This window comes from Anopheles maculipalpis, chromosome 3RL (assembly GCF_943734695.1).
Source record: "Anopheles maculipalpis chromosome 3RL, idAnoMacuDA_375_x, whole genome shotgun sequence".
Classification (NCBI taxonomy): Eukaryota; Metazoa; Arthropoda; class Insecta; order Diptera; family Culicidae; genus Anopheles; species Anopheles maculipalpis.
In genome coordinates, this window is record NC_064872.1 from 62,938,776 (window position 1) to 62,957,692 (window position 18,917).

The 18,917-nt window shown below is 40.5% G+C and overlaps 1 protein-coding gene across 1 annotated transcript; it reads left to right on the top strand.

The window, feature by feature from the left end:
- Positions 1-428: 428 nt before the first annotated feature.
- LOC126561696 (uncharacterized) lies at positions 429-18,159 on the top strand. The gene is made up of 7 exons (XM_050217998.1): positions 429-670; positions 772-909; positions 4,721-4,861; positions 7,695-7,845; positions 13,287-13,589; positions 14,326-14,736; positions 17,220-18,159. The coding sequence occupies exons 1-7, from the start codon at positions 466-468 to the stop codon at positions 18,157-18,159; spliced, it is 2,289 nt and encodes a 762-aa protein (XP_050073955.1). The 5' UTR covers positions 429-465.
- Positions 18,160-18,917: the final 758 nt, after the last annotated feature.

Sequence of the window (18,917 nt, forward strand, 5' to 3'; positions counted from 1 at the left end):
TTGCTTAATCCAATCGATGAGCCACAATTTTCGAAGGGATATCACTGTATTAAACAGGACTGTTTCCTTCGAATAAGTGAACGTAAGAAATAAAATTGATCCATTAACTCCGATCTTAATGCATTCTCTGCTGGCCAGTTTTTTGACCTTTGTCACTCTGTTTAACGCATTAACGCCATCATTATTCTGCTTCATGTACCACACTAGCAGGAAGTTTAGCTTTACGTTCCAATAGCTAATGATCTACACACACACACTCTATCTCTCTCTTCCGTTTCTTTCCAACAGCATCCAGTGATAAATCATCGCCCGTGGATTACCGTTTCCAGTTCCACCCGCGTGAATGACAGTACGCGCCCGAATGTGCCGACCGTCTGTGCTGCGCTTCCGGCGGTGCTGGTGTTGGTAAGGAGACGGTATTAAGCGCGACAGAAACTTTGGCGCCACCTTGGCCTTGGCTATGCTATGCACGCTCGTGGCGGTTCGCAATGGCAGAGCCGTCGCAAAGCATCACTCGGACCGCTCCGGCGGGCCCATCCGGCATCCGGTGCGACATGGAACGTGCAGGTGGTGCGGGGGAAAATGACTTCCCGCTGTCTGTGGCACGCCTGTCGCGCCCTCGTACTCGGCATGGTGCTCATGTGCGTTGGCGGTGGAATGGCCACCGTAGGTAGGTCGAGCTACTCAGAAGATGGTGGCATTTTTTATCTTTATTTTTTGGGACGGAACTCCATCTTGATCCTTTATCTCGTGTTTGACTCTATCCGACAGGATATTACGCCAACAACTTCCCTTCACTATCGGACGTGCGGAGCAACAGTACATCGACAATACGCGTTAAGAACGAACATCGAGGATTACACCTGAACAATCTATCCTATGTTGGACCCATCATCATGGGCGTTGGAGGTAAGTTGGAGCTGAAAAAGCTAAATTTTTTACCATTGCTGGATTATTATCTTCAGCAAATGTTCATAATGTAGCGATGGGAAAAGTAAATTAAAAAAAAAAGGTTTAAGAAGTATTTTAACGAATGATATGCTGTTGAGAGACTTAAATGCACAAGGATTCCATTTATCTTCAAAGTAAGCAACAACATTTTTCATCACGATGTTCCTTCAAACCACCAAAGAAACTTATTTCATCAAAACCATCCATTCTACATTTAAATTCCACTCAGCAGTAATTTCATTTTGTCCCAAACACACGTTTGCAGTAAACCGTTGCCATGGAAAACACCCATTTCCATTCGTCTGTACAAACAGTAACACATCTTTTCGATGATTAATGTCGTTTGAAGATAACGGAATGGGGAGAACGATCGGTACACGGTGTGTTCCATCTTAATAATTCCTCAATGCAAAACGGGTCTCGACAGCGAGCGCGAACCAGTGAGAAATATTCATGTTTAATGAAGTGATGACTGCACACGAACAAGCTTCGTGTCTTGCGTGTCCGATTCGGGGTTGCTGTCTGCACCCTAGCCCCGAAAAGCATCTCCTTGATGAGGTTTACATGAAGAAGAATCACACAATCTACTTTCTGCGTCCTTCTCGCGAACCAGCGCGAAACCGGCGCTTTGAACTCACCAAATGGTTGGCTGGTGGGAAAATTCTCTTGACGGTTTTATCAAAGGAAAGCACACATTTTCGATGTTCTTTTGGTGGTTCTGTTTGGACGGTAGGATATAGCAGCTAGTCATCGTTTGTTTCTTTCCAAAGTTTAAAAGGTTTCGCTAGAAAACATGCATTTAGTTGTTACTATGCAGGAGGGTTATAGAAAACGAATTGTACGTGAACATTTCGTTTTCAAATCTGTTCGTTTATGTTGTGCAGCAATTGAAACATTAAAATATGTGTTTTTCCACGAATTGGCAAATTATTCCGTTCATAAAATGTTTGAGAACTTTTAGTAAACCAACTTTAAACTAAACCATGAATGCATGCTTATAATAGTGTAAATAAATCTCCATACTGAGCGAATCGTCACGTCAAATGATTTTATACTTAGATTCGTCATTTAAAAAACTCTCCTTTCTATTTCTTCACATTCCAACAAGCATAAAGCATTGTAAAATTGGATCTTCGCTATCTGTATTCTTTCTCACATCAGAATCATATTCGATGGCCGTTGGGATTTTTTCCTTTACTCGGTAATCCATCACCAAAAGGGCCTATCGTGATCGATTTATTGGCGCCTTTTCTTGCTATTGTCACAAGTTATCAAAATGGATTCTTTTTAACACGTCTGACAATCAATCGATCCTCGTGAGTTGTTGTTGATCGAGTATAATATCAACAAGCGCTTAAAACCCTCTCAGGTTAAGATGCCCCTTCCTCGGTTTGGAGAAAGCAATGTCTTCAACGAAATGTAAATTGTATCTGTTTTGGAAATTAGTTTGAAATAATACGGACTCCGTTGTCCTTAAAAAACCAAATAAAATAATAATTAAAAAACAACCGAGGTTTATCATTGCCTTACATTTAAGGTTCGATTAATTAAACGCGTGATAGGTTAGTCCAAAAAAAAAAACAACATTTCAAACGTTTTTCAATAATTTTTGGCCCATTTATGTTTATCATCTTTCAAATAGTTCTTCGTCATGTGAAAGCAATGAATAATCATCACCGATTAAAGGTAGCATTGGCACTCTTGTGACCCAATTCCCAATTTTTGTTTCCGTTCCAAATTCCATCGAGTCATCGTAAAAAGCTTTACCGAAAAAAAAAAACGTCTGATCCACTTCACCTCAGCTGGAAGCAGATTGCACACACAAACACACCTTCACAGCCACAAAAGTGCTGCCCTTTACCGTTGGTTGGTGTTATTTCAAGTTTTGGCCTCAAACAAGATAACGATACCAGAGCAAATCCAAACCTGGTGAGTGCCCCAGCAGGCATTCTCACACCATTTGGGGATGAGATGAAAATTCCATCTTTATGATCCTTTTTTCCACTACAGGGAGTACGCCGTTTACCGACAAGTGGGAAGAGGAACTAGTGGAATGCGGTAAAAAGGAAAGAATACAAAAGATAAGCGCGGGAGCTTTCATTTGACGGTAAAAAAAAGCATGAAACGCCACGCTATTGAATGGAAAATAATAAATTTGAATTGAAAGTATCCGGCTTTTGTGCGAGAGGCTGTCTCGGCTGGGCCGTCTCGTCGCAGAAAGCGTTCGGAAGAGCGTTGTGATAACGTACCACTGTTTAGCGTATCCGGGAATGTTTTCGTCTGCTCAAAAGATATCCATCTGATTCGCTTGATTTGGCAACAGCGTGGAGAACGGAGTAAAAAGGGAGAAAAATGCTCTAGCATGAAAAAACGTATGCAAATTGATTCCACTTGTCATCTGTATCTGTCAATCTGCGAAGGGGTAAAGCTCCATCGGAATGCAAATTGTGAACGATCGACGATTGTAATTCTTGGGATGTGATAAATTCATCGATGTGGAGAAAATGATGCTCTCTTGTTATCGAAATTTGCCGTTTTGTTTAGCACTCGAACGTGACTGGTTATGTTGGTGTTTATTTTCAAATTATGCAATCAAGCAGATGTTATCTCGTATAAGAAACGATTATTTTCTAATTTGAACAAAACGTTGATAGCATTTGAAGGTTTAAAAATAAAACAGCCAAAACTCAAATAAATTCGTCTATAAATTTATGATTCCTTGTCTCTTGATAGGAGACAATTAAGTAACAGATGAGTGTTTAAAATTATTTTTTAAACATTTAATTTTCTCGATTTAGCTCTCGGAAGTTAGGTCAAGTGCTTTTTTGGAAATTAATATATTCATTGGATGCTATGAATAGCCAACATTTTTTAAATCAAAAATCATGTTCGGCAACGTAATGTTCCGTAATTAACTCGCTTATGTCACAATTACCCATTCGCAATACAGTACAAAATATGCAGCAAAGAGAAATAAGAGAAAAAACAACATCGCTCTGTGGGCAATGTGCAATTGAAACTTTTAAAAGTTAATACCGTAAGCTGTTCCTGTTTGGCGAAAACATTACGTCACTCATGTGTTCACTGACTCGCAAACATCCAATGTGCTATCTAAATGATACGTTCATCTCTAGCCTGCTTGTAAAAACAAAATGGAGGGAAAAAATGGCTTGTTTCATGTTCTTTCCAACCCGTTTACATTCTGCTTGTCAGGTTAGGTTTACTAATTGCACGTTCTTTTTACATCTCGGCGATTTTGTTGTCATTTTACGTGTAACATTTTTCTCACCATCCACCCATCATCATCCAGACCAGCAGAGTATAGAATGGGTTTAAATGTGTTTGCAGTAAGAAGCCTTGCGCGTTCTGTGTTCTTGGGAAATTTCTCACACTTTTGGGTGTGTTACAGACTGTTAAGCGTGTTAAAAAAAAAGATCATGAGCTTGAACGAAATCCTTCCAAAACAAATCCTAAGCAAAAAGGGAATGCTGGAAGGGTTAAGGGATGACAACAAAACATGGAAAGAATGACTGACAAATGGAAAAGATGTGTCAGACATTTAGACGCAATTGAATTGGTAATGCACGAAATGTAGACAACGTGGGTTTGATTTCATTTTTATTGTATTTCATACTGTGTACTTGCGAACTCAATGAAAATGCTAGATAAAGGATTTCTTCTAAATTCACAAATCCTTATCTTACATCAAACATTTCTTACAAAATGTTCTTTACTTTGTCTAAACACTTTTTCTTGATATTTCTTCCAGGTTTCATCGTGGTGGCATCATGCGTAATGACGTTTGAGGCGCGCGATTCAGCGGCAAAAGTGGTCCCGGCACGGTTTAAGATGAATGCACAAGGATCCGCCCGGAACCCGAGCCGCAACAACAACTCGAGACGGTCCACAGGTAAGCTGGGGCACGGACGTGAACAGATTGCTTAATTTGTTGCTGTCGAAAATTCGTGAAATGTATCATCTTAAGTGGGGTGAGATTATGACGAGGGCACTACTATCCTTATCATCTTGAGAAGGGTTTTAAAGAAACGAATCAAATGTCATCGCAAAAGGTTTATCTTTGCCGTGAGCAGGTGTGTTTGTCTTGCCTGAGGGCCAGTTCTTATCTGCCGAGACACAAGCAGAAGGCATGGATCACCTTAACAAATTTTGTGTTGCAACGAGGTGGTGATTATGCAAAGTATTCTTAACGAATTTGCTTGCGATAGCATTTCAAGAGGTGTGGGATGAATGTGTCAATCTTTGTTAGTCTTTTAATATTGGTATACGAGTACTAACGATGGATATAATTTTTTAACCGGATGGTTCGCTCACAAATGTTATGCATTTTCATCGTAATACATGAGTAGTGTTTAGTCTTAAGTAGATAAGAGAATCGTTTTCGAATGGAGACGCCCAGTTTGCCGTTAAGTTTTATTCCACCAAATATTTGAAAGTATAGATGACTGACCAAGCTAAGAAAGAACAAGGAAGATTAAGGCAAATATTGAGCTTAGCCAGTTATATGTACTTGTGCTAGAAATCCTTTGAAAAAAATACTAAACAAAATGAGACATAAGTTAAAATTGCAAAAATACTCCTAGGATATGATTAAAAATTTTTTCTGTGTTTCCTCATTAAGGTAAGCTTATTATCATGACCTATCAGACGCTACAGAAATCTTTGCGAGCAAAACCATGCTTCTCACTAAGGGGAGAAGCAAGAATTTGCACGTTGGGATTCTACCAAGATTTACGGTGTTTTTATCACCTCGATTTGCAAGCAGTAAACCTTAAACGTTAATTCTTTCAAAGTTGTCGCATGAATTTACCTGTTGTGATTCTACTGCTTTATTTTTGCTCGAATGTGCGAAATAACCTGACAATTTTTTGTAACTTTTTTTTAAAGTTCATATCATTATTAGCTCCCTTGCAAAATAACCGAACTTTGATGAAATGGAGGCGCCCAGTACTTTTGTAGAATAAATCCTATAAAACTCTAAAATTTTATCAACTATCATTACCTATCCTCAGCTTAAACGCCAATAGAATCAAGAAAAGTTATGCCTTGTTTAGTTTATGGCCTACAACATTCTTTATCATTTAAATATGTTAAAAAGAAAGCACTTAATTTGAAATTTATCAAATTGTTAGCCACTCACGATTATCTTTTTAGATTAAAAGGAAAACAATTTCAATGTTTTTTAGATTTAAAAATAAAAAATTATATGACAAATACTGATCCATTTACAAATACTTTAAGGGTGACGAACATCAGACTGTGAGACTGTCCTCCCCAATATATGTAGCATTAATAAATAATCAATGATTAGCTTTTTACGAAAAGATGAAACAGATTTCAAGCAAATGCACCTTTGCACTCATGCTAAGACAGTGAAGGCCTATTCTTTCCAAATACCAGGTTATCGTTTGTGACACATTCAGCCATCCGATATTCTAGAGAGTTGATAAACTGAAGCTCACACCGTAGGTTGTAAATGCTGGTAAAAGGTGGTTCATACGGCATGCACACTGGTGAGCAGTATCCCACATTTAGTGGCCGTCCTGCGAGATACTGAAAAAAAAACATACTGTGAAAACGAGAATGAATTCTACGAAAGAGATATAGCCACCCTGTTGGCAGCTACCGACTGTGTGATTGCTTTTTCTTTGCTTAAATTCCTATTTTTAACATGCCAGAATAATTTTTACTTGGGAATCAAAAAAATTTTCCATTAATCGTTCCACGCAAAAAATCATGCATTACTTTTTCCTCTCAGCTTTTTAAACATAAAAAATTACACCAAACGCAAATAATAAACAATTTACAGCACGTAAAAATTAAAAATGAGTCCTTCGAATTATTACTAATACTTTTACGTAAACGACAACGTTAACCTTAAGTCAAATTAATCAGTTTTCAACATTTACTTCACTTTAAAGATAAACGGATGTTATCCCGCTCAAATAATCATAACGTCAATGCATATTCAACGCCACATTACAACGCTACACCTTCAAACCAACACACTCCACTTCCCACCAAGGCGTCATCTTTTCTCAATTAAAGTTTTCTTGTTTGTGGCGTAGTTACCGGCTGTGCTGGAGCCAAAACTTCTACCCACATTTGAAACTGCAAATGAGATAAAAAGACCCTCATTACGTTGGCGTGTTTGCACTATCTCGCGCCAGAGAGTAAGGGATAAAGCGCAATACGGTCGGTTGCATCGTTGGATTACGAGCATAGTGCGTCCTCAAAACTTTCATGATGTTCGTTCACAGCATGATGCCTCGGTGGTACGTGCACAGCCCCACACACACACACACATACACACTTAACGTAAAAGTTGGACAATACAAGTTTCCAAGCGTTTTTTTTTCTTTTTGTATTCAGCGTATCTATAAGTACGACTTCTAGACACCGATTTGCATGGTGACTTGTGCATCAAGTTGTTAAAAAACTTTGACTCTCCTTTGCTACAGGAAGCAATGGTTTGCTTGTTACTATTCTCCCTGTTTAAATATTTTAATGATAAATATTATTGAGCAAACGAATGATTATGTGATTGCACTTGTTGTGGAATATGAAAAGCATATTGTGCAGAAAGACAAAGCTAAGTTAATATGTGCTAAGATGTACTTCATAACTTCACCCCAAAGAAATAACCTTCAAAAAACAAGCTCCTAGTAAAGCTTTTCATAGACACAGCTTCTCAACTTTTCTTTTTCAACTTCTCCCATTTTCAGGTGTCTCAAACGGTCCGACAGCAATGATGGGTTCGCAGACTGCCCGCTGGGAACAACACTTGGGCGTCTTTCGAACTTCGCCCGCCACGGAACAGGTTCCGGACCGCAAAGCACTTACCGCAGCTCTCGTACACTTCTCCAAAGCCTTAGGGTAGGTAGCTACCGTCCAGACTGATAAGAATCCTTCAGCAATGATGAGCATTTTTATAGCATACATAATCATGGTCGTGGTCTAGAGCGTTTCTAGTGTAACATATAGGGTAGAGAATGTCTTTTACAAAATTAAATAATTATGAAAAAAAGGAAATGTTAAGGAAAAGTAAAATTTGAGTACAAACTACACACAGCTGTTCATTTTAGGAGCAAAAGCTTGAAGATCTATCAAATTCTGCATCAGCATCTTGTCTCAGAATGGGCCAATTTGCATACTGGTACTTGTCGGTGTTCCTCATCAAAAAGTCAATCCATGTCCGTGACATACAGCTATGCGAATGAGATGCGCATAATATGCAAGTAACTCAATACCATCATGCCGCACCACGTGCAACACTGCGGTTGACTTGATCCTTGGACTTGGGAGGATGTCAATAGGAAACTAGCTGCTTGTACTGTAAAGTGAACTAGATAGGGTCACGTAGGATCAGATTTTACTTTTCACTACGATGACACGACTGATGGAGACATTTTGGTAATGAATAGTATAAAAGGAGTACTATTTTTCAGCGTGATTAGTTTTATTCTCATCTGCTCACAGTGCTAAGTTTGTTTCCAATGTTGTAGTTCTGCTTTCCCTCGCTTTTATTTTTTGAGGTGGCTATTTAACAACTTCTTAAATTCTTTCTTACACAATGTCCAAACTTTTCTGGCTATCTCAGCCAATAAGTAATTCAGGTGCGATCTCTTTATCTGTACCTAACGGGGAAATAATAGATTATTCAAACAAAAAGGCTTTTAAAGAAAGTAAGACATTAACACTAGAACCACCGATGGGACTTTTTTGTCCCATCGCAATCGAAAAAGGTGTGTTATTCCGCTTGCCATCGTGACAACCCATTGAATTATTTTTAACGATCTTTCGAATGCGCCCATACTAAATTGTATATCCCATATGATATATTTTAAAATAAATCATTTCCTACCTAGAACCGACATATGGGACATTTTTGTCCCATAGGCAAAATAAGTTGTGATGGCTGTGCTGTGAACGAGTGTCGGATGTGTATCTGCACGAACAATAAAAGTGCACGAATTTTTTCGCTATCATCAATCAGCTATTCTATATAAGCGCCATTTTTGTACATACACTCTACCGCAATTTTATAGGTAACATTGGTTCATTGGTTCAGCATCACCTGCTGACTATTGCGTATTTGGATCCTCAGCACAATACTTGCAGGTCCAAACATGTAGCCTACACGTTTCGAGTTGCAAAATCTGAAACTGTGGCTTTGTACAGCTCGATCAATTACAGAGTTGATGTAGTTGACCAAATGTGTAGAAAGTACTCCGTGAAAAATGCTAGCAGAAGATGACCTGGTTATTCATTTTTTAATATTCCAGATTTCTGACGGGAATCATTGCTTGGGTCTTGCACAAAGAACTAACAAAAGAACAGAAATCTAGACGCGATTTTCTTTTCCAGCTAGGCGAAGAACTTGCCAAAGAGTACGTTGAAAATAAGAGCACCAACACTAACTTGCCTGTGTCAGGTGCTGGAAGTTCTCGTCGGCGCTGCCAGGTTCAAATGTCTTGTCACGAGGGCAAAAGTTCTAATGAGTGCTTCACATGTAATAGACCAGTTAGTAAAAAAACATACTAAAAGAGTTTAGTACGTATGCGTTTCATGTGAGCCAAGTTATGATAAAGCAATGTCATATTTTGAATCCTAAAGATGTGTTATAGATGATTGAAATAATTAATCTAGGTGTTCCTTTTGCTTTTGCTTTAATTAATCTAGGTTTAATAATTATTAATAATTAATCTAGGTGCCTCCTTTTGCTTTCGAAAAAAGCAAAAGGATAACATTTGTCCTCTTCTTTTGACCATTTAAAGCTGTATTGACATCAAATTTTTGTAATGTTTCTAAAGGGAGTCACAGATGCCCGCGTAGACCCAAACAGCTTAGAGTGAAAAGTTTGTTTTATTATCATAAAAACCCTACTTATCCCTTGATTGTTTAAATAAAACTCTAAGCCTAGATTTACTGTCGTTCAACCCTCTAAGGAATAATTATAAGCGTTTATCACTAAAAGCCCTGTAATTTTATATTAGTGTAAAGAAAGCTGGCCCTGATATCCTTGGTTGGGCAGTTGATATGATCAAACGATTGCCTTAATTTGATTTTATTATTATTGATTGAGTTGCTGACAAAGCTTTATTATACCTAATTATGATGTTTACGAATTATTTTACCACAAGAACTCTTAAGTAATAATAACATATAAAAATATATACATAACGTAGGGGACAAAATTGTCCCGTATGGCGGTTCTAGTAAGGTTGAAAAGCCCGACGGTTCTAGTGTTAAACATGTTTCGGCTTATGAATTTTCCTAGTCTTATGCTGCTTCCTCGAGTAAAAGTATGTGAAAAAATAAGGCCTCTTATAAACGAAACCTCTCAACCATCAACTCACATATCGGTTGCGTCCGTTCTGTGGCCTATGGAAATACCTTCGATGTGGATAAGTAAACCAACAAAAAACCATCAACCATAAGATAAACTTCGTTCAATGCCGTAAGAAAGATGGGGCTATTTTTGGACTCAAATCGATACTACTTTCATCCGGCGTATATAGATTGTTGAAAAAAGGAAAGAGAGATAGAGAGGGCTGTGCGTAACTCATCTTCCGATCGTTCTCTATTGCGTTTTCCATACGCAAGTGCTGAGTAACTTTTCAAGCACAAGAAAGAATATTTGAAAGCTGTATCCAATTCTTAAAATAAAAAAAGAAATAAGCATCGACATACTTTACTCACGGTAGCTATTTTCCACGGTAGCTTAATTCATATTGGGAAACATTGCACAAATAAGAAAGTAAATGATGGATGGGTAAAGAATGAGAAGAAAACTTTTTTCATTAAAAACCATCTTACCTTCGTTTATCATCCCAGAAGGATCGAAAAAAAAAAAACACAATGATCGTTACACAGCCAACAGTATCATTATCTAATGCATTATCATCGAAAACGTTAACTTAACACGACGTTCGATGTCCTAGTTTCAGTGAGAACTCCCCAGAGAGATCTTACATGGCTCGATGGTTTGCGTTATAGCGTGCAAGCATGAAAATCATTTGTTATATGGTTATCGACCACACCACACCATTCCTTATCCTTCTATTCCTGCCCTTCATAAGGAAGATTTCCTTACCATCGCTGAAAAGGTTCCTATCGTCCATCGCACAAAAGTCCAGTCTAGTACAAATGACAAGAAATCACAACATTTCGCGTCCGGTTTAACTGTCCCCTACCGATTCCCCGCCATTCACCATTTAATGGAGAATGTAAGTGAATAATCGTTGTTCCATTTTCCTCTCTTTGATGGAATCCAATACACCTACAAACCGGCGAACAACTACGGGTTGAACCGGGTCTATTTCACACGAAGCACCACGTAGCGGGCCGTACGTTTGCCATCATCGGATCAACTGCGATGCCATGCAATTTGTGCTCTCGCTCAACAATCATCCAGGGCATCAAGTACACAGGCAAGGCAAGCACACCGATAGGGTTTTGCGATTTTCCTTGGTGTAGTAATTTCACTGTGTTTCTTAACGCTTTGTAAGGCTTGGCTGGGCCAACTTGCTTGACTTCCTACGCCGTTGACTGTGGCATCGAGTTGGCGACAATGAAATCAGGTTACGGGGCTACCTCTCTCTCTCCGCTTTGTGAGTTTACGTTGAAGGCAAACTTTGTTTCTTGTTATGGGAGCGGATTACTGGAAAGCCAATCAAATGGCTGTTGGCGAAGCAGTTCGGCAACAGTGTGGCAACTGTTTTGTCCTCTTTATTTGTTGGGATAATGTTTCTTTCATTTGATGGGACTTTTGTCGCCAGTTTTCCAGAAAGCGTGGTTTGTTTGAGGAAAATCATTGTTTTTGCTGGTTGGAAGGACTTTAATAATAGGAGAAAGATAGGTTACAAAAATTGCATTTTATATAAATATTTTCCCTTTCATTGGGTCCATTACTAACCTTGTCTTACCCCCTTGTATGTGTAATTTGTGGTATGCTCAGCAGATAAAAAAATTCCATAACATATTAAAACATTTTGTGAAATGTTCTCTGAGTACTAAAGCTCCTAAGTTGAAACAAGTGTTCTTAAAAATGTCAAAAAGCTTTCTCTCCGTAAACGCTACACCTCCCTTGAATACAATTTATTCTTAATGCAATTTATAGTGTGTAAGAAAGCACAATCAAGTTACACTGTTGCAAAGAAATTAAACCATCTTCACCATGTACGGCCGGAACCGGATTCAAGTGCCGAGTCTGGCGACAGAAGCTTCCACTTTTTGGTGTTAATTAAATTTCTTCGACTTACATCTGGCATTCCATAGTGGTGCATAGAGTCGAACGATAAAGAAAGGAAGGGTAGTGTGTGTGCTTGTGTGCTAACATTGGTTACCACCACCAGCACCAGCAAACAATTCCCCAAGCTTGAGATCCGGTTGATAATTTCAGAAAGGATCTTTCGTCCGATGGTACAGTTGCGGCGGAAACGTTTCATTCCTGCATTCTTACATCGGATAGATTCAGAACAGAACAATCAACACAAAAGGCAGCACTCCCAGCAGCATCGTTTTTCTTCCAACATCAATTAAACTGCACAATAAACGTCAGCAGCATGTGAACTGGTCTGGGTGTGGAAACGGTTTTGCTACTGTTTGTCCATTTCCAGTCACTTGCTCCGAGGCAGCACAGATGTGTTAAGTGGATAAAGCAAATTGTAGGGCGAATTTTTGATTGCGTTGATTAAGCGCACAACATATGGTGTAGACAAGAAATTATTTGAGGAAGTAGACAATCAAAATCCTTTAGCTTTTTTCAAGTTAATTAAGCAGCAATAAATTGCTTGCTGCAATGCTACCACACACACACAAATTATATGATTTATTTACAAAAACAAATAATCTACTCGTTCGTAACGAAATAGAAAACTTTCTCAAATGCCAGCTGTTGACTAATAAAGGTGAATTTATGTCAGCTAATCATAATAATAATAATACTGTGGGTTGCAATAAGAAAATAAGTATGCCTGAGCCATCCGATACTATTTCCACCGCAAGTTCTCGTATTCGCCGTCACTGCAGTCAATGTAAAAAAACTGTACTGTAACCATTCATCATAAAACACTCGAGCCGGTCCCATCGACGCCATCACCAAACGGTGCCACTAGACAGATAAGGACGAACCGCAAGACACGGCCAAATACACCCGTGAAAGGGGATATACTATCCGCCTGAGCCGTTATGATGAATCGTTTCACTCGCCGTTACCAGCCAACAGCCCGTAGCAATTGGCTGGGTGTTTCTTATGGTGCGCACTATGTTTCATCAACATCTTTCTTTCTTTCCGTCACACGCTGCCACCGTAGAACACCGAAAACGTCACCCCATCGGCGACCGAGCGAGAGCCATAGTCGGCGTGTATCGCGCAGCGGTTCGGTACCGAACTTGTACGCCGAAAAGCTGAGCGTACCGCTGCTCGCCTCCGGCTCACCCGCCAACATCCGGTCCGAGACGGGTGGCCACCATCATCGGCACCATCGGGGCTCGCGGGTAAGCAGCATGGTACAGCGATCGACGCGCGACCCAGCTGCCAGTGGGCTGTTGCATCCGGGGATGCTACAGTTTCACCGACACGCCCTTTCGGTCGATGAACCAGAACCATTGGCAAGGTATGTATGGGGGATCGGAATGGAGGAGGGCGATGCAGAGTTTTGTAAGAAAGGCGTTACGGTGTTATGCCTCTTGTGAAGTAAATATTGAATTAGATGAAGCTTTCAGACACTAATGAGATAATATAATTAGCCGCGGGCTTAATTTTCGTTTTTGTCCATAGAAATTGTGTTATTAGTCTCTTATCTTTATGTTTTAATTAGTATGAAAAAGCTTATAAATTATTTGGCCATCTGCATTGAGTTTACTGACAGTTTGGCAGCATTTAAACAGATATTAAAATTAAGAAAAAGGTATTGTTCATAATTCTATCAAAACAACTAATTACGACCCTTGAAAAAATAAATCGCTTAATTTATAAAAATAAAAAATATCAATTCTATGCTATAAAAATAATTTATTTCCACTGTAAAACTAGTCAAAATGGAAAACTTCCACTGTTGATGTATTAATAAGTTAGTTTAAATTCTTAAAAGAGCTTTTGCATCCTTGGTCTTAATGTCTCATGTTCACTGATTCGCATTTCAATACGAATCAAATTGAAGAAGAACTAAAGGTAGATGGTAGATGGAAATTCAATCAGACGCTGCAATTACTCACGGCTTATTGTAGGCTAGCCAAACTTGCTGACTCGTCATTAAAAATGCAATCAACTTACCGTCCCATTTTGTTTCCCACTTTTTTGCTCACCCGGGCATTTACGACAACCACGACGACAACGACAACGCCGGCTAGAACACTCAATCAAGCCGGTTCGCACGGTTCGGTACAGTACGGGTACGGCGGTGAGATCGTCCCAGTGCACAAGCTGCGCGATCGCAACAAGCGTTCGGATACCGCCCGCCGGCACGTGCTGTCGCGCCAGACCAAAATCGAAAAGGACGAATCGTTGGGCAGCCCCAAACATGGCCACATCAGCCGACGTGCCTCCACCGTGTCGAACACGTCCGTATCGTCGAAGCTGAACCGTGGCAGCCGACGTGCCTCCACCATCTCCAAAACACCAAGTGTCGATTCGCGTGGGGCAGCATCCACCATCGAAATCAACAGTCCGGACCGATCGCTGATGCTTGGCCTGACGCCACCACGTAAGGGTACGACGGCGTTTGGACCAATTTCGACACCGTCAGTCGAGAAGGAGTGCAGGTAGGTGGCAGTGGTGGAGGAGGTGGTGTTATTTATACAGCTACAGCACGTGTCTTTCGTGCGGTGGAACCATTTTGCTGTATATTGCTTTTTCTGTGGCTAGTTTAAGGTTATTTTTATTGCCCACACACGCCAATAGACGTGGGTTCAATGGTTTTGATGGTTGCAGACTATTCTATTTATACTGTTCTGTTTTGCTATTATATTTTATGCTTTATTTTCGCTTTTGCTCAAATAATAGTGATTTGATTTAAATTTGTGTTCCTTGTGATTTTAAAACTATTCTACGTATTGAATTATTAAAACTTCGATTTGGTCCTCTTCAACTATTGCACTTCAATTTCAATTTCATAAATTTTTTTATTAAATTTCAATGGTACATTATCGGACAAAACATTTATTCAAAATTCATTCAGAAGCACGACAACATACAAGACCAAGACAACAAACAACGAAACTTTATTACTTTTATTTATTATTAAAAATATTGTTGTTTTATTCCGTTCCATGCCAGGCCGTCCTGGCCTTTTGGCTATTATCAAACATTTTCGCTATTCAAATTTTTGCTAGAGACAATTTCCGAACAAAAATCCTACACACGACGAAGTAGTTTCAGATAATTACATAATTAACGTATCTAAAATTTGTTCTCCAAGCTTCGTTGTACCATAGTTATGTCCACATACTGAACAAAAATACAATTAAAATTAGGAAAAAATAAACACAAAGGTGGTTTCCCCCTATTGACGTCTAATTGAGCACGCTTTGGACGGGTCTCACTGCGCACCTCTTCATCTTGACCAGGTTGGGCATTTCATCAAAACATGGTCAGATGTCTCTCTGGCATCCGTGTATTCAGGACAGTGAGCCTCTTGGATTAAATTCAGCTTCTTCAAATGGCTGAAAAATGCTTTACTGCTATACTGACTGTGTGACATTAAAGGCAGTTATAAGGATATCAACTAAGGTCACCGTCTTCGATGTAGAACAAAAATTCATCAGTCATCGGTTGTAGATGAGCTACCCAGAAACGAATCACCTCGAAAGGGGTGCTGAGCTGAAGCATAAAACGGAATTGACTGTTGTATATACTGAATGATCTGCCAGAGTAAATTAAATGGGGAATCATCTGAAAATGACTACTAAACTTGCAACAACGCATACAAAATAACACTTTTGAAGGTAAAAACTAGAAAACTAGAAAACGTACAAGAAATTTCGTTATTATTAATTAAACAAACATCGGTTTTGCATGACTTGTGTTCAAGGGGATGATTTTAATCCATTTACTTAAGAGATGGGCTTGATAAGTTCTGTGCTGCTATAATAACTGTAATCAAAGCATCACGTTGATAAAATTTTATGTGCAGAAGGCCATTCCCCTCACACAAATTGTCGAATGCGGTACAGCATTAATAGCAAAGGTGAAACCATCAAACATGCATGATACTAATCATAGGTCATCGCTATCAACGAATCTAAAACAACAACCATGCCGTCATCTGTTGAACAGCACCGCAAACATTCAAATAGAATCCTTACATTGTCGTTCTTGTTCTTCTTCGAAACAAAGAATCCCTATTTTCCATTTCTACCCGATACTACTTGCAAACAACAACCCCTAAAGGGGCCCACCTCAAAAGTTCAATGTCTTCGAAACTGTGGTCAGTGTGTTTCTTTCCAGGCATATCGATTACAAGCGTGACATTTAAGGTCCGTTCTCAATGTTTTTTTTTTTCTTCCTTTTTTGTCATTGTTTCCCCTTTTTCGGCACGCATCTTTGTGAGTGCCGACCTTCTCTAGCGTCCATTGAATGCGTACCGTGGAAACATTCCAACACTCTAGCTAAAGAAAAACAAAGCCCGAAATCGAGTTTCGTAGTTGACTGACCCGGCAATTTTACTTTTTCTCTCCGTTTGTACTTTGTGTGAAGCTGTTGCTTTCGTCTTCTTGCTACCCTGAATCCGGTACTTTAAGGCTTTCGTGCTTCTTTTTTGTCCGAAACCTGCCAACATTATAGAGTGGTAGCAAAATCACTTTCAGATTTATATTGCTTCCTGCCTGCCGACACCACTCCGGGTCTCCATAGCAACGGAAGGATCGCAACGAAGCCGGCTTCGAATAAAAAAAAAAAAAAACGACGCGCAACAGGATTGACAGCAGTGAAGTTCATTTTTCTCTCGTGCTTTCGATTGCGTCCGAAAAATGTCGGCGTTTTCTTTGCTTCTGGGTTGGGGGTCTTGTTTTGTGTGGTTTCTACTTCGTCCACACGACACGACACGCTAAATTCCATTCCGTCACGCAACGATGCTAATGACCGAATTATTATTACTCTTTGGTACTCTTTGTTTAACTCGCCGTTGCTTCAGCTCTTCGCATTCTAGCCTGTTGTTCTTTAATTTGACTGACCCCTATACATTGGAAATATGGAATATAATTTTGTGCGTGTGTGTATGTTTTCTGTTTCATTCGATTCCGTTCAGGAGTCAGCTGTCAATTTGCTCCGAACCGGCGGCGATCAGTCAGCGCAATCTTTCCTGTCAATCGAGCCTGGAACCGTGCGTACCCGAGGAGGAAAGTTCACCCGAGTACGAGCAAACAGGTGAAGAGACCAGCGAGCATGCAGACGGAAGCAGGAAAAAGCATCCCACCCCTACATCCACCGAACCGCTTTCCGTTGCAAATCCACCCTTACGGCCGGACACGCTCGTACTTGCGTCGAAAGAAGCGGACGGGTCCGGCGAACAGCAGACAGCAGCGCGTCAGCAAACGAACCGACAGTTGCCTCTTTACCGGAGCAACTCGAGCAAAAGCTTCCGCAAACCAAAGCCGAAGGTGGCGAGCAAAAAGCTTAGCAACGAGTACGACCAGATCTACGTAATTAGTGCGGGCGGTGCGTCCGGTGCGGCAAACGGAAATGCGACCGGAAACAATCGTTATCCCAATTTCCAGCATCAGACGCGTCCGGCCGAGGACGACCATTACGATTCGATCGAGGTCATACACGAGCGGCGCAGCAAAAACTTTAGCAAGTTTACCAGCGGCTCCGGGGCGCAGGATGAAGCTGCGGTGGGACGCGATGGTACGGCATATCTGGCAACATCCGGTTCGATCGAGGGTGAGTACCGGAAGATGGGGTCGAACGTGATTAGCGTCGTGGCGGATATATCGCCGGCGCCTGTAAGCAATATCGCTGCAGTGGAAGGTTCGCAGCAGGAGTCTTGTACCGAGGACGGTCCGGAAAGAACAAGCAGTCAGGCACCAGCCAAACAGGATGAGTGTGTTGATGAAGGAAACCCCATTACAAACACCAGCGAACGGTCGGTGGAAGAGAAGCTAATGGCGCCTAACAGCCACTCGGCGGTAGCCCAACCGTTAGAAGATGCTGCGCTAAAGAACACAGAGAGAAAAGACTCACAATAGAGGCCAATGGCTGGACATTGGCGGTTTGACCAGACTAGCGCCGAGTAGTAGCAGACTTGTGTCCACTGGAAAATGGTACAGTCCGGAGAGCCGGAATGTCAAAGACGATGTGTGCGAGAGCACTTGATCGAAGTGTGGAAAAGTAGCTTTCAACATCAGTTAGCAGCCTTTCGCTACCTTATCTGCTTCGTTGAAGCTAAAGGTAATGCCCTAAAGAGGTGCTGGGTCAGCAACAACAGAAAAAAAAAATGCGAGAAAAAGTTCATTTTCTGTCCAATGCAGTTATCCCCTCCAGGGGATATGGGGTGGTTGCTGATGATGTCCTGTCGGGTGCACGATAGAGTCAATTGCAGCACAGCGGGATGTTCAGAGCTCTCTCCCGGGGAATAGTTTGTTTGCAAGAAAATGCAAAAGAAAGATCATAGACGCGTTGCCTAGAGCAGTTTCGGGTGCACGTTTTTTCCTTCTTTTTTGGAAGATGATGCTGCAGATGCATCGTGACACACGGAAGGCTAGCGTTGGCAGAGAGCCATTTGGGTGCATTTTTCCATTACACGAAAAAGGATGTGCCTAGAATTTCTATTTGTGTGGATACAGGTTCGGTAGCTCGACTAGAGACACATCAAGAGAGGTTTGCTGTGTCACTATGCAAAGTGTAAAATCGGTTTAAACGTTTTTTTTAAATATCCTTAACGACAGCGTCATGATGCAGCCAGATTATATATTTTCTATTTATTTTAAAATTACTCTTCAAATAC

Bases quoted from the DNA above. Each gene is read 5' to 3' on its own strand.
- LOC126561696 (XM_050217998.1), top strand. From the start codon at position 466: ATGCACGCTCGTGGCGGTTCGCAATGGCAGAGCCGTCGCAAAGCATCA. The intron at 4,862-7,694 runs GTAAGCTGGGGC...TCCCATTTTCAG, and splicing joins CAACTCGAGACGGTCCACAG to GTGTCTCAAACGGTCCGACA. The intron at 13,590-14,325 runs GTATGTATGGGG...AACGCCGGCTAG, and splicing joins GAACCAGAACCATTGGCAAG to AACACTCAATCAAGCCGGTT.